The 13,315-nt window shown below is 53.6% G+C and overlaps 1 protein-coding gene across 1 annotated transcript in view; it reads right to left on the reverse strand.

Annotated features, from left to right (window-relative positions):
* The window catches only part of LOC132387526 (cell cycle checkpoint control protein RAD9A-like), a 39,493-nt gene extending 32,820 nt beyond the window's left edge, over positions 1-6,673 (reverse strand). The window contains exons 1-4 of the mRNA XM_059959896.1: positions 6,583-6,673; positions 5,768-5,838; positions 2,699-2,818; positions 91-205 (exon numbers count right to left, since the gene is read on the reverse strand). Coding sequence (XP_059815879.1) covers positions 91-205; positions 2,699-2,818; positions 5,768-5,838; positions 6,583-6,616 — 340 coding nt within the window. The 5' untranslated portion in view covers positions 6,617-6,673. The remainder of the gene's footprint in view (positions 1-90; positions 206-2,698; positions 2,819-5,767; positions 5,839-6,582) is intronic.
* Between the last annotated feature and the right edge of the window lie 6,642 nt (positions 6,674-13,315).

Below are 13,315 nucleotides of genomic sequence, written 5' to 3' on the forward strand. Positions count from 1 at the left end.
TCCCACGCGCCCCGCCGCTGTCTCACCGTGCCCCTCTCTCCCACGCGCCCCGCCGTTGTCTCCCACGCGCCCCCCCCGTCGCTGTCTCACCGTGCCGGCACAGGAACTGGACAAGCAGTCGGTCTCCGCTCTTGTCCAACACCAGCTTGCAGAGTTCCACCACCTTGTCCGCGGACGCAGACGACTTGAACACGGAGACCATCGACTGCGGGCAGAGCACACACGGTCCGTCAGCGAGACTCTGTCTCTGTACCTACAGCGTGCGTCTGTCTGTGTGTCTCTGTGTGACCGTCTGTGTGTCTCTGTCTCTGTGTGACCGTGTCTGTGTCTCTGTGTGACCGTCTGTCTGTCTCTGTGTGACCGTGTCTGTGTGTCTCTGTGTGACCGTCTGTGTGTCTCTCTGTCTCTGTATGACCGTCTGTGTGTCTCCCTCTGTCTCTGTGTGACCGTGTCTGTCTGTGTGACCGTCTCTGTCTCTGTGTGACCATGTCTGTGTGTCTCTGTGTGACCGTCTGTGTGTCTCTCTGTCTCTGTGTGACCGTCTGTGTGTCTCCCTCTGTCTCTGTGTGACCGTGTCTGTGTGTCTCTGTGTGACCGTCTGTGTGTCTCTCTGTCTCTGTGTGACCACAACTGTGTCCCTGTGAGTGCAGAGCCAACAACCTGTCTCTGAATGTGAACAAAAGAGATGGTTATTGACTTCAGGAGGGCACGGAGCGACCACTCCCCGCTGAACATCGACAGCTCCTCGGTAGAGATCGTAAAGAGCACCGAATTTCTTGGTGTTCACCTGACGGAGAATCTCACCTGGTCCCTCAACACCAGCTCCTTAGCAAAGAAAGCCCAGCAGCATCTCTACTTTCTGCGAAGGCTGAGGAAAGTCCATCTCCCACCCCCATCCTCATCACATTCTCCAGGGGTTGTACTGAGAGCATCCTGAGCAGCTGCATCACTGCCCGGTTCGGGAATTCCACCATCTCGGATCGCAAGACCCTGCAGCGGATAGTGAGGTCAGCTGAGAAGATCATCGGGGTCTCTCTCCCCGCCATCACAGACATTTACACTACACGCTACATCCGCAAAGCAAACAGCATTATGAAGGACCCCACACACCCCCCATACAAACTCTTCTCCCTCCTGCCGTCTGGGAAATGGCTCCGAAGCATTCGGGCTCTCACAACCAGACTGTGTAACAGTTTCTTCCCCCAAGCTATCAGACTCCTCAATACCCAGAGTCTGGACTGACACCTTACTGCCCTATTGTCCTGTTAATTATTAATTGTAATGCCTGCATGGTTTTTGTGCACTTTACGCAGTCCTGGGTAGGTCTGTAGTCTAGTGTAGCTTTCTCTGTGTTGTTTTTAGTTCAGTCTAGTTTTTTGTACTGTGTCATGGTCCTGAAAAACATTGTCTCATTTTCACTATGCACTGTCCCAGCAGTTATGGTCGAAATGACAATAAAAGTTGACTTGACTTGAGCTGAACCGGCTGGTGAAGATGTCTGGGTGGTGGGGTTTAGAAACGCCTGACGTCATCCGCACGGATTTCAGGACGGTGTGTTCTCTGTGAGTGTGTGTTAATGTCTGTTCCTGCCTTTTCGTGCGTGCATCTCTCTCACCGCTGCTCCCTCCAACGTCCCCTCTCATTTTTCTTTCCGACGTCTGCGCCGACTGACCTTTGACCTCAGGAGGAGATTCTTCCACGGCCTGGAAGATCAGAGGGGCGGAGGGACTTGGGGGTCCTCGTGCAGGACTCCCCGGGGGTTAATTCAAGAGGTCGGGTCTCTGGAAACGAAGGCAAATGCAATGCTGGCATTTATTTCGAGGGGAGTAGAATACAAAAGTAAGGAGATGATGCCGATCCCTTGCGAGACTCCAGTCAGGCCGCACTCAGGAGCATGGTCAACGGTTCTGGGCCCCGTATCTCAGAGAGGGTGTGTCGCCATCGGGGAGGGACTTGATAAGGTGCCACACATGAGGCTGATCAACAGGGTAAAATCCTGTGCCGTTACAGGCCAGAAACTGGCACGGAGAGAGGAATGGCTGACAGGCAGGAGGCAGCGAGTGGGAATGAAAGGAGCCTTTTCTGTTCGGCAAACTTTGTGTGGGACTTGTCAGGCCAGCTGTCGGAGTATGGTCAACGGTTCTGGGCCCCGTATCTCCGAGAGGGTGTGTCGTCATCGGGGAGGGTCCAGGGGATTCCGGGAACGAAGGGGTTAACATATCAGGAGCGTTTGGCAGCTTTGGGCCTGGACTCACGGGAATCTAGAAGAATGCCGGGGGATCTCACTGAAACCGACCGAATGTTGAAAGGACGAGATAGGGTGGATGCGGAGAGGACGTTTCCTACGGTGGGCGAATGCTGAACTGGCGGGCACAGCTGAAAGTTAAGGGGTGACCTTTCAGAAAAGGGGTAAGGAGGAATTCTTTTCGCCAAGAGGGCAGCTCTGCTCGGCCGCAGTCCGCGGGGACATTGAAGGCGGAAGTTGATTGTTTCCCGCCCGGTCGGGGCATCAGAGGACACGGGGTGAAGGCAGGCGTGTGGGGGTCGAGTGGGATCCGGGATCAGCCGCAGCGGAGTCGATGGGCTGAGTGGCCCCGTTCTGCCCCTACGCCTCACAGTCGCGTCGGCCGAGAGCCGACGCTGAACGCGCGGGTTCGAGAACGGTGCTCCCTCCCTCTCCCCCCCCCCCCCCCCTTACCTTCATGACGAGCTTGCGGGCGCCCCGGCAGCTGCCCTCCTCGAACTTCTGGAAGAAGAGGGGGGAGAAGAGGAACGAGGCGTAGGCGGAGCGCGAGGGGTTCACGGTCCGCAGGGCGAGCTGTGGCAGGGAGGAGGCGGTCAGCGTCGGTTTCCGAATCCCCTCGCGCCTCCCGCGCTCTTCCACGCCCCCCCCACCGCCCCTGGCCGCGTCCCTTCCGCTCCCAGAGTCCGCGTCTCCACGACGGGACTGGGGAGGGCAGGGGGTTGAGAAAAGCTGGCGAATGGGCCTGATCCCATTCGGACCATCGAGACTGTTCCGCCATTTCATCATGGCTGATCAATTTCCACCCTTAGCCCCCAGTCTCCTGCCTTCTCCCCCTATCCCTCCATGCCCTGACCCGTCTATCGACCTCTGCCTTCAATATACCCAGCAGACTTGGCCTCCACAGTTACCCGGGGAACAAATTTCATAGATTTGCCATGCACTGGCTAAAGAAATTCCTCCTCGACTCTAAATGCTCGTCCCTCAATTCTGAGATTGACTCTTATCTGTGTGCTCTGGTCCTAGACTCCCCCACTATAGGAAACATCCTCTCCACATCCACTCTATCTGTGTCCTCTGGTCCTAGACTCCCCCACTACAGGAAACATCCTCTCCACATCCACTCTATCTGTGTCCTCTGGTCCTAGACGCCCCCACTACAGGAAATATCCTCTCCACATCCACTCTATCTGTGTCCCCTGGTCCTAGACTCCCCCACTATAGGAAACATCCTCTCCACATCCACTCTATCTGTGTCCCCTGGTCCTAGACTCCCCCACTACAGGAAACATCCTCTCCACATCCACTCTATCTGTATCCTCTGGTCCTAGACTCCCCCACTACAGGAAACATCCACTCCACATCCACTCTATCTGTGTCCTCTGGTCCTAGACGCCCCCACTACAGGAAATATCCTCTCCACATCCACTCTATCTGTGTCCCCTGGTCCTAGACTCCCCCACTATAGGAAACATCCTCTCTACATCCACTCTATCTGTATCCCCTGGTCCTAGACTCCCCCACTACAGGAAACATCCTCTCCACATCCACTCTATCTGTGTCCCCTGGTCCTAGACTCCCCCACTACAGGAAACATCCTCTCCACATCCACTCTATCTGTGTCCCCTGGTCCTAGACTCCCCCACTACAGGAAACATCCTCTCCACATCCACTCTATCTGTGTCCCCTGGTCCTAGACTCCCCCACTACAGGAAACATCCTCTCCACATCCACTCTATCTGTATCCTCTGGTCCTAGACTCCCCCACTACAGGAAACATCCACTCTAACTGTGTCCTCTGGTCCTAGACTCCCCCACTACAGGAAACATCCTCTCCACATCCACTCTATCTGTGTCCTCTGGTCCTAGACTCACCCACTACAGGAAACATCCTCTCCACATCCACTCTATCTGTATCCTCTGGTCCTAGACTCCCCCACTACAGGAAACATCCACTCTAACTGTGTCCTCTGGTCCTAGACTCCCCCACTACAGGAAACATCCTCTCCACATCCACTCTATCTGTGTCCTCTGGTCCTAGACTCCCCCACTACAGGAAACATCCTCTCCACATCCTCTCTATCCGTGTCCTCTGGTCCTAGACTCCCCCACTACAGGAAACATCCTCTCCACATCCACTCTATCTGTGTCCTCTGGTCCTAGACTCCCCCACTATAGGAAACATCCTCTCCACATCCACTCTATCTGTGTCCTCTGGTCCTAGACTCCCCCACTACAGGAAACATCCTCTCCACATCCACTCTATCTGTGTCTTCTGGTCCTAGACTCCCCCACTACAAACATCCTCTCCACATCCACTCTATCTGTGTCTTCTGGTCCTGGACTCTTTAGTGACAGTGATTTTATCGAGATCCTCACCTCCCATTTCGTCCATAACATCCTTCTTTGGCACATTAGACGTATGGGGAAAGTTACTGCTCAGGACCGAAAGAAGCTGCAGAGGGTTGTAAATCTAGTCAGCTCCATCTTGGGTACTAGTCTACAAAGTTCCCAGGACATCTTCAGGGAGCGGTGTCTCAGAGAGGCAGCGTCCATTATTAAGGACCCCCAGCACCCAGGACATGCCCTTTTCTCTCTGTCACCATCAGGGAGCGGGTACAGGAGCCTGAAGGCACACACTCAGCGATTCAGGGACAGCTTCTTCCCCTCTGCCGTCCGATTCCAAAATGGACAGTGAACACTTGGACACTACCTCACTTTTTAATGTACAGTATTTCTGTCTTTTGCGCAATTTTTAATCCATTCAACATATGTATACCATAATTGATTGATTGATTTATTATTATTTTGTCTAGATTATGGTTTGCATTGAACTGCTGCTGCGGTTAACAAATTTCATGACACATGCCGGTCATAATAAACCTGGTTCTGGAGGGGTTTGAGAGACTGTTCGACAGACACACAGATGTCCAGGGAAAGGAGGCAGATGGGATTTAGTTTAATTCAGCATGGTGTTCCAGCACAGAGATGGTGGGCCGAAGGGCCTGTGCTGTTCTATGCTCTGACTGTGTTTTTGTCTCTTCCCACCCTCTGTCCAACTCTCCCTCCCCCCTTGCGCCTTCCTCCTACACTCCTCTCTCTCACCCCCCCCCCCTCACTCTCTTCCCATCCTGTCTGAACAGCTTCTTCCCCTCCGCCGTCCGATTCCGAAATGGACATTGAACCCTTGGACACTACCTCACTTTTTTAATATATACTACTTCTGTTTTTAACACAGTTTTTAATCTATTCAATATACGTGTACTGTAATTGATTGACTTATTTATCTATTGTTTCTATTCTTCTTCTCTCTGCTAGATCACTATTACTCTGAACTGCTGCGGCTAAGTTGACAAATTTCACGTCAAATGCCGGTGATAACAAACCTGATTCTGATCGGTGTTACCGTTTTCCACAGAGTAGACAACTATATCAATCCTCAAAGCTCAAAGTAAATGCATTCTCAATGTACATATATGCCACCATATAGAACTCTGAGATTCGCTTTCTGGCCGGCTGACTCACCCCCTCCGGGAAGGCCTCGAGGTAACACTCCTCTCCGACCCGGGCCAAGGCGTGAATCGCCCTTGCGAGCACTGTGAAGAAAGAGGTCAAACGTGAGGCAGCAGACCATTCACCATACCCCCGTGGCTGATTTACTAACCCTCTCCACCCCACTCTCCTGCCTGCTCCCCGTAACCGTTCACGCCCCCACTAATCAAGAACCTATCAACCTCCGCTGCAAGTGCACCGAGCCGGGGTTTGGGAAGCCGTCGGAGGTCGGGGATGGGGTCACGGGGTCAAGCCAGAGGACAGAGGTCAGGGGGATCTGAGGGCTCTTCTTGCGGTTGTGGGGGGGGGGGGGTGGGGTTAAGTTAGGGTTAAGGGATCAGAAAAAGGTTGAAAAGTCAGTGCGGGGATCGGCAGGTCAGCTGAGGGGTCGGGAGTCACCAGAAAGGGCAAAAGGTCAATTCTGAGATCAGTACACGGGTCAGAAGAAAGGTCAGTACAGGGGCCATGGGTCAGGGGAGCGGTTCAAATGTCACTCCTGGGGTCAGGAGAGATGCTGAAGAGGCAGTTCGGGGACGATGGCGGGTCAGGGGTCGGCAAAGAGGGTTCTGAAGGCTGGGTGATAGTTCAGTGGTCAGGGGTCAGCCAGAGGGTTGAGGGAGGGGTCAGAGGTTTTGGAGAGGGGTCGGGGTCAGAGAGAGGGTTGCGAGAGGGGTCAGGGGTCAGCGGGAGGATTGAGAGGTGGGGTTCGGGGTGAGAAATGTCAGCACTGCGGGGAGGAAGGGGTGGCCGGGTAGGGTGTCAGGAGTGGCGAGGGTCACCGCTCTCACCGGTCACGTTGCCCCCGGTCACCACGCACCGCATCCCCGGGCCCGCCGCCGCCGCCAGCGCCGCTTCCGCCCCGCTCCCGCAGCACTTCCGCTCCGCTCCAGCCCCGCATCGTCCTCACTTCCGTGCAACCTGCCCTCCTTCCGCCCCCGACCAGCCAGAGACGAGCGGCAGTCGCTTCCGCCCCGCTGTCCACGTCAGGTCCGGGATGCAGAGGGCGCGGCTGCGGTGGATCCCACGTGATCCTCCCGCCGCCGCGCGTCAGGTGTCCGGTCTCCGCCTCCCTTAAAGCGGGAATTTCGGCTGCGCACTCCAAACTATCCTTAAAGCAAGGATGCTCTCGAATTCCTCTTTGGTGCAGGGGACAGAAAAAGAGGAAGGGGAGTGGGTCGAGGGGGAGATAGGGAGGTGGATGTGGCTGGGGGAGGGTGAGAAGAGGAAGGTAGGGAGGAAGTGCAGGAAGAGAGGGAGAGGTATGGAGTGGAAAGGGAAAGGCAGAGGTAGGAGAGGGAGAGGTAGGAAGTGGAGGGGGAAAGGCTGTTTGCAGGGGAGAGGGGGCAGGAATTGTAGGGCATAGGCAGAGGTAGGAGGAGAGGGAGGGGTAGGAAGTGGGGGAAAGGCTGTTAGGAGGAGAGAGAGGGGTAGGAATTGTAGGGCAGAGGCAGAGGTAGGAGGAGAGGGATTGGTAGGAAGTGGAGGGGAGAGGCAGAGGTAGGAGGGGAAGGGAGTGGAAAGGGAGAGGAAAAGGTAGGAAGAGACAGATGGCGGGGTTCGTGGGGAGAGAGAGGGAGGGAGGGGGAGGCAGGGCTGGAAGAGGGGAGTACGAGGATGATGGGAGGGAGGTAGGGTGAGGGAGGAGGAGAGGTAGGAGGAAAGGGAGGACCTGAGGTGAGAGTGGGGAAGGGTATATGCAGGATGTCAGAAAGGATGGGGCAGTGGGAGAAGGAGAGCGAAGGGAGGGAGACGAGGCATGACAGGTACGAGGGAGAGGAATTTAGTATTGGTGAGGCCACACTTGGAGTATTGTGAGCAGTTTTGGGCCCCTTGCCTAAGAAAGGGTGTGCTGACGTTGCAGAGGTGTCAAAAGAGGTTGAGAGAAATTATCCCGGCTCGACACATGAAGACGGATTAATGGCCGTGGTCTGTACAGGCGGGGGTGACCTCATTAAAAACCATCAAACGGTGAAAGGCCTCGATAGAGTGGATGTGGAGAGGATGTTTTCAATCGTGGGGGAGTCTAGGACCAGAGGACACAGATAGAGTGGATGTGGAGAGGATGTTTCCTGTAGTGGGGGAGTCTAGGACCAGAGGACACAGACAGAGTGGATGTGGAGAGGATGTTTCCTGTAGTGGGGGAGTCTTGTACCAGAGGACACAGATAGAGTGGATGTGGAGAGGATGTTTCCTATAGTGGGGGAGTCTTGTACCAGAAGACACAGATAGAGTGGATGTGGAGAGGATGTTTCCTATCGTGGGGGAGTCTAGGACCAGAGGACACAGATAGAGTGGATGAGGAGAGGATGTTTCCTATAGTGGGGAGTCTAGGACAAGAGGACACAGATAGAGTGGATGTGGAGAGGATGTTTCCTATAGTGGGGGAGTCTAGTACCAGAGGACACAGATAGAGTGGATGTGGAGAGGATGTTTCCTGTAGAAGGGGGAGTCTAGGGCCAGAGGACACAGGTAGAGTGGATGTGGAGAGGATGTTTCCTGTAGTGGGGGAGTCTAGGACCAGGGGACACAGAGAGAGTGGATGTGGAGAGGATGATTCCTATAGTGGGGGAGTCCAGGACCAGAGGACACAGATAGAGTGGATGTGGAGAGGACGATTCTATAGTGGGGAAGTCTAGGACCAGAGGACACAGATAGAGTGGATGTGGAGAGGATGTTTCCTGTAGTGGGGGAGTCTAGGGCCAGAGGACACAGATAGAGTGGATGTGGAGAGGATGTTTCCTATAGTGGGGGAGTCTAGGACCAGCGGACACAGATAGAGTGGATGTGGAGAGGATGTTTCCTATCGTGGGGGAGTCTAGGACCAGAGGACACAGAGAGTGGATGTAGAGAGGATGTTTCCTGTAGTGGGGGAATCTAGGACCAGGGGACACAGAGAGAGTGGATGTGGAGAGGATGATTCCTATAGTGGGGGAGTCTCGGACCAGAGGACACAGATAGAGTGGATGTGGAGAGGATGTTTCCTATAGTGGGGGAGTCTAGGACCAGTGGACACAGATAGAGTGGATGTGGAGAGGATGATTCCTATAGTGGGGGAGTCTAGGACCACAGATAGAGTGGATGTGGAGAGGATGTTTCCTGTAGTGGGGGAGTCTAGGGCCAGAGGACACAGATAGAGTGGATGTGGAGAGGATGTTTCCTATAGTGGGGGAGTCTAGGACCAGCGGACACAGATAGAGTGGATGTGGAGAGGATGTTTCCAATCGTGGGGGAGTCTAGGACCAGGGGACACAGAGAGAGTGGATGTGGAGAGGATGATTCCTATAGTGGGGGAGTCTAGGACCAGAGGACACAGATAGAGTGGATGTGGAGAGGATGATTCCTATAGTGGGGGAGTCTAGGACCAGAGGACACAGATAGAGTGGATGTGGAGAGGATGTTTCCTATCGTGGGGGAGTCTAGGACCAGAGGACACAGAGAGTGGATGTAGAGAGGATGTTTCCTGTAGTGGGGGAATCTAGGACCAGGGGACACAGAGAGAGTGGATGTGGAGAGGATGATTCCTATAGTGGGGGAGTCTAGGACCAGTGGACACAGATAGAGTGGATGTGGAGAGGATGATTCCTATAGTGGGGGAGTCTAGGACCAGAGGACACAGATAGAGTGGATGTGGAGAGGATGTTTCCTATAGTGGGGGAGTCTTGTACCAGAGGACACAGATGGAGTGGATATGGAGAGGATGTTTCCTGTAGTGGGGGAGTCTTGTACCAGAGGACACAGATAGAGTGGATGTGGAGAGGATGTTTCCTGTAGTGGGGGAGTCTAGGACCACAGATAGAGTGGATGTGGAGAGGATGTTTCCTGTAGTGGGGGAGTCTAGGGCCAGAGGACACAGATAGAGTGGATGTGGAGAGGATGTTTCCTATAGTGGGGGAGTCTAGGACCAGCGGACACAGATAGAGTGGATGTGGAGAGGATGTTTCCAATCGTGGGGGAGTCTAGGACCAGGGGACACAGAGAGAGTGGATGTGGAGAGGATGTTTCCTATAGTGGGGGAGTCTTGTACCAGAGGACACAGATAGAGTGGAAGTGGAGAGGATGTTTCCTATAGTGGGGGAGTCTAGGACCAGAGGACACAGATAGAGTGGATGTGGAGAGGATGTTTCCTATAGTGGGGGAGTCTAGGACCAGAGGACACAGATGGAGTGGATATGGAGAGGATGTTTCCTGTAGTGGGGGAGTCTTGTACCAGAGGACACAGATAGAGTGGAAGTGGAGAGGATGTTTCCTATAGTGGGGGAGTCTTGTACCAGAGGACACAGATAGAGTGGATGTGGAGAGGATGTTTCCTGTAGTGGGGGAGTCTAGGACCACAGATAGAGTGGATGTGGAGAGGATGTTTCCTGTAGTGGGGGAGTCTAGGGCCAGAGGACACAGATAGAGTGGATGTGGAGAGGATGTTTCCTATAGTGGGGGAGTCTAGGACCAGCGGACACAGATAGAGTGGATGTGGAGAGGATGTTTCCAATCGTGGGGGAGTCTAGGACCAGGGGACACAGAGAGAGTGGATGTGGAGAGGATGATTCCTATAGTGGGGGAGTCTAGGACCAGAGGACACAGATAGAGTGGATGTGGAGAGGATGATTCCTATAGTGGGGGAGTCTAGGACCAGAGGACTCAGATAGAGTGGATGTGGAGAGGATGTTTCCTATAGTGGGATGTCTAGGACCAGAGGACACAGACAGAGTGGATGTGGAGAGGATGTTTCCTGTAGTGGGGGAGTCTTGTACCAGAGGACACAGATAGAGTGGATGTAGAGAGGATGTTTCCTGTAGTGGGGGAGTCTAGGACCAGAAGACACAGATAGAGTGGATGTGCAGAGGATGTTTCCTATCGTGGGGGAGTCTAGGACCAGAGGACACAGAGAGTGGATCTAGAGAGGATGTTTCCTGTAGTGGGGGAATCTAGGACCAGGGGACACAGAGAGAGTGGATGTGGAGAGGATGATTCCTATAGTGGGGGAGTCTAGGACCAGAGGACACAGATAGAGTGGATGTGGAGAGGATGTTTCCTATAGTGGGGGAGTCTAGGACCAGTGGACACAGATAGAGTGGATGTGGAGAGGATGATTCCTATAGTGGGGGAGTCTAGGACCAGAGGACACAGATAGAGTGGATGTGGAGAGGATGTTTCCTATAGTGGGGGAGTCTTGTACCAGAGGACACAGATGGAGTGGATATGGAGAGGATGTTTCCTGTAGTGGGTGAGTCTAGGACCAGAGGACACAGATAGAGTGGATGTGGAGAGGATGTTTCCTATCGTGGGGGAGTCTAGGACCAGAGGACACAGAGAGTGGATGTAGAGAGGATGTTTCCTGTAGTGGGGGAATCTAGGACCAGGGGACACAGAGAGAGTGGATGTGGAGAGGATGATTCCTATAGTGGGGGAGTCTCGGACCAGAGGACACAGATAGAGTGGATGTGGAGAGGATGTTTCCTATAGTGGGGGAGTCTAGGACCAGTGGACACAGATAGAGTGGATGTGGAGAGGATGATTCCTATAGTGGGGGAGTCTAGGACCAGAGGACACAGATAGAGTGGATGTGGAGAGGATGTTTCCTATAGTGGGGGAGTCTTGTACCAGAGGACACAGATGGAGTGGATATGGAGAGGATGTTTCCTGTAGTGGGGGAGTCTTGTACCAGAGGACACAGATAGAGTGGATGTGGAGAGGATGTTTCCTGTAGTGGGGGAGTCTAGGACCACAGATAGAGTGGATGTGGAGAGGATGTTTCCTGTAGTGGGGGAGTCTAGGGCCAGAGGACACAGATAGAGTGGATGTGGAGAGGATGTTTCCTATAGTGGGGGAGTCTAGGACCAGCGGACACAGATAGAGTGGATGTGGAGAGGATGTTTCCAATCGTGGGGGAGTCTAGGACCAGGGGACACAGAGAGAGTGGATGTGGAGAGGATGTTTCCTATAGTGGGGGAGTCTTGTACCAGAGGACACAGATAGAGTGGAAGTGGAGAGGATGTTTCCTATAGTGGGGGAGTCTAGGACCAGAGGACACAGATAGAGTGGATGTGGAGAGGATGTTTCCTATAGTGGGGGAGTCTAGGACCAGAGGACACAGATGGAGTGGATATGGAGAGGATGTTTCCTGTAGTGGGGGAGTCTTGTACCAGAGGACACAGATAGAGTGGAAGTGGAGAGGATGTTTCCTATAGTGGGGGAGTCTTGTACCAGAGGACACAGATAGAGTGGATGTGGAGAGGATGTTTCCTGTAGTGGGGGAGTCTCGGACCACAGATAGAGTGGATGTGGAGAGGATGTTTCCTGTAGTGGGGGAGTCTAGGGCCAGAGGACACAGATAGAGTGGATGTGGAGAGGATGTTTCCTATAGTGGGGGAGTCTAGGACCAGCGGACACAGATAGAGTGGATGTGGAGAGGATGTTTCCAATCGTGGGGGAGTCTAGGACCAGGGGACACAGAGAGAGTGGATGTGGAGAGGATGATTCCTATAGTGGGGGAGTCTAGGACCAGAGGACACAGATAGAGTGGATGTGGAGAGGATGATTCCTATAGTGGGGGAGTCTAGGACCAGAGGACACAGATTGAGTGGATGTGGAGAGGATGTTTCCTATAGTGGGATGTCTAGGACCAGAGGACACAGACAGAGTGGATGTGGAGAGGATGTTTCCTGTAGTGGGGGAGTCTTGTACCAGAGGACACAGATAGAGTGGATGTGCAGAGGATGTTTCCTATCGTGGGGGAGTCTAGGACCAGAGGACACAGAGAGTGGATGTAGAGAGGATGTTTCCTGTAGTGGGGGAATCTAGGACCAGGGGACACAGAGAGAGTGGATGTGGAGAGGATGATTCCTATAGTGGGGGAGTCTAGGACCAGAGGACACAGATAGAGTGGATGTGGAGAGGATGTTTCCTATAGTGGGGGAGTCTAGGACCAGTGGACACAGATAGAGTGGATGTGGAGAGGATGATTCCTATAGTGGGGGAGTCTAGGACCAGAGGACACAGATAGAGTGGATGTGGAGAGGATGTTTCCTATAGTGGGGGAGTCTTGTACCAGAGGACACAGATGGAGTGGATATGGAGAGGATGTTTCCTGTAGTGGGGGAGTCTAGGACCAGAGGACACAGATAGAGTGGATGTGGAGAGGATGTTTCCTATAGTGGGGGAGTCTGGGACCGAGTCTGGACATCCGAACAGGTCATTAATAAAAATCACAGAAAGCTGACGTTAGTGTACACAGCAGTGGTGATCCCACCACTCCTGTATGCATCAGAAACCTGGCCAACATACATTGAACATAGAACAGTACAGCACAGTACAGGCCCTTGGGCCCACAATGTTGTGCTGACCCTCAAACCCTGCCTCCCCTATAACCCCCCACCTTAAATTCCTCCATATACCTGTCAAGTCGTCTCTTAAACTTCACTAGTGTATCTGCCTCCACCACTGACTCAGGCAGTGCATTCCACGCACCAACCACTCTCTGAGTGAAAAACCTTTCTCTAATATCCCCCTTGAACTTCCCTCCCC

This window comes from Hypanus sabinus, unplaced genomic scaffold, assembly GCF_030144855.1.
Source record: "Hypanus sabinus isolate sHypSab1 unplaced genomic scaffold, sHypSab1.hap1 scaffold_1941, whole genome shotgun sequence".
NCBI lineage: Eukaryota > Metazoa > Chordata > Chondrichthyes > Myliobatiformes > Dasyatidae > Hypanus > Hypanus sabinus.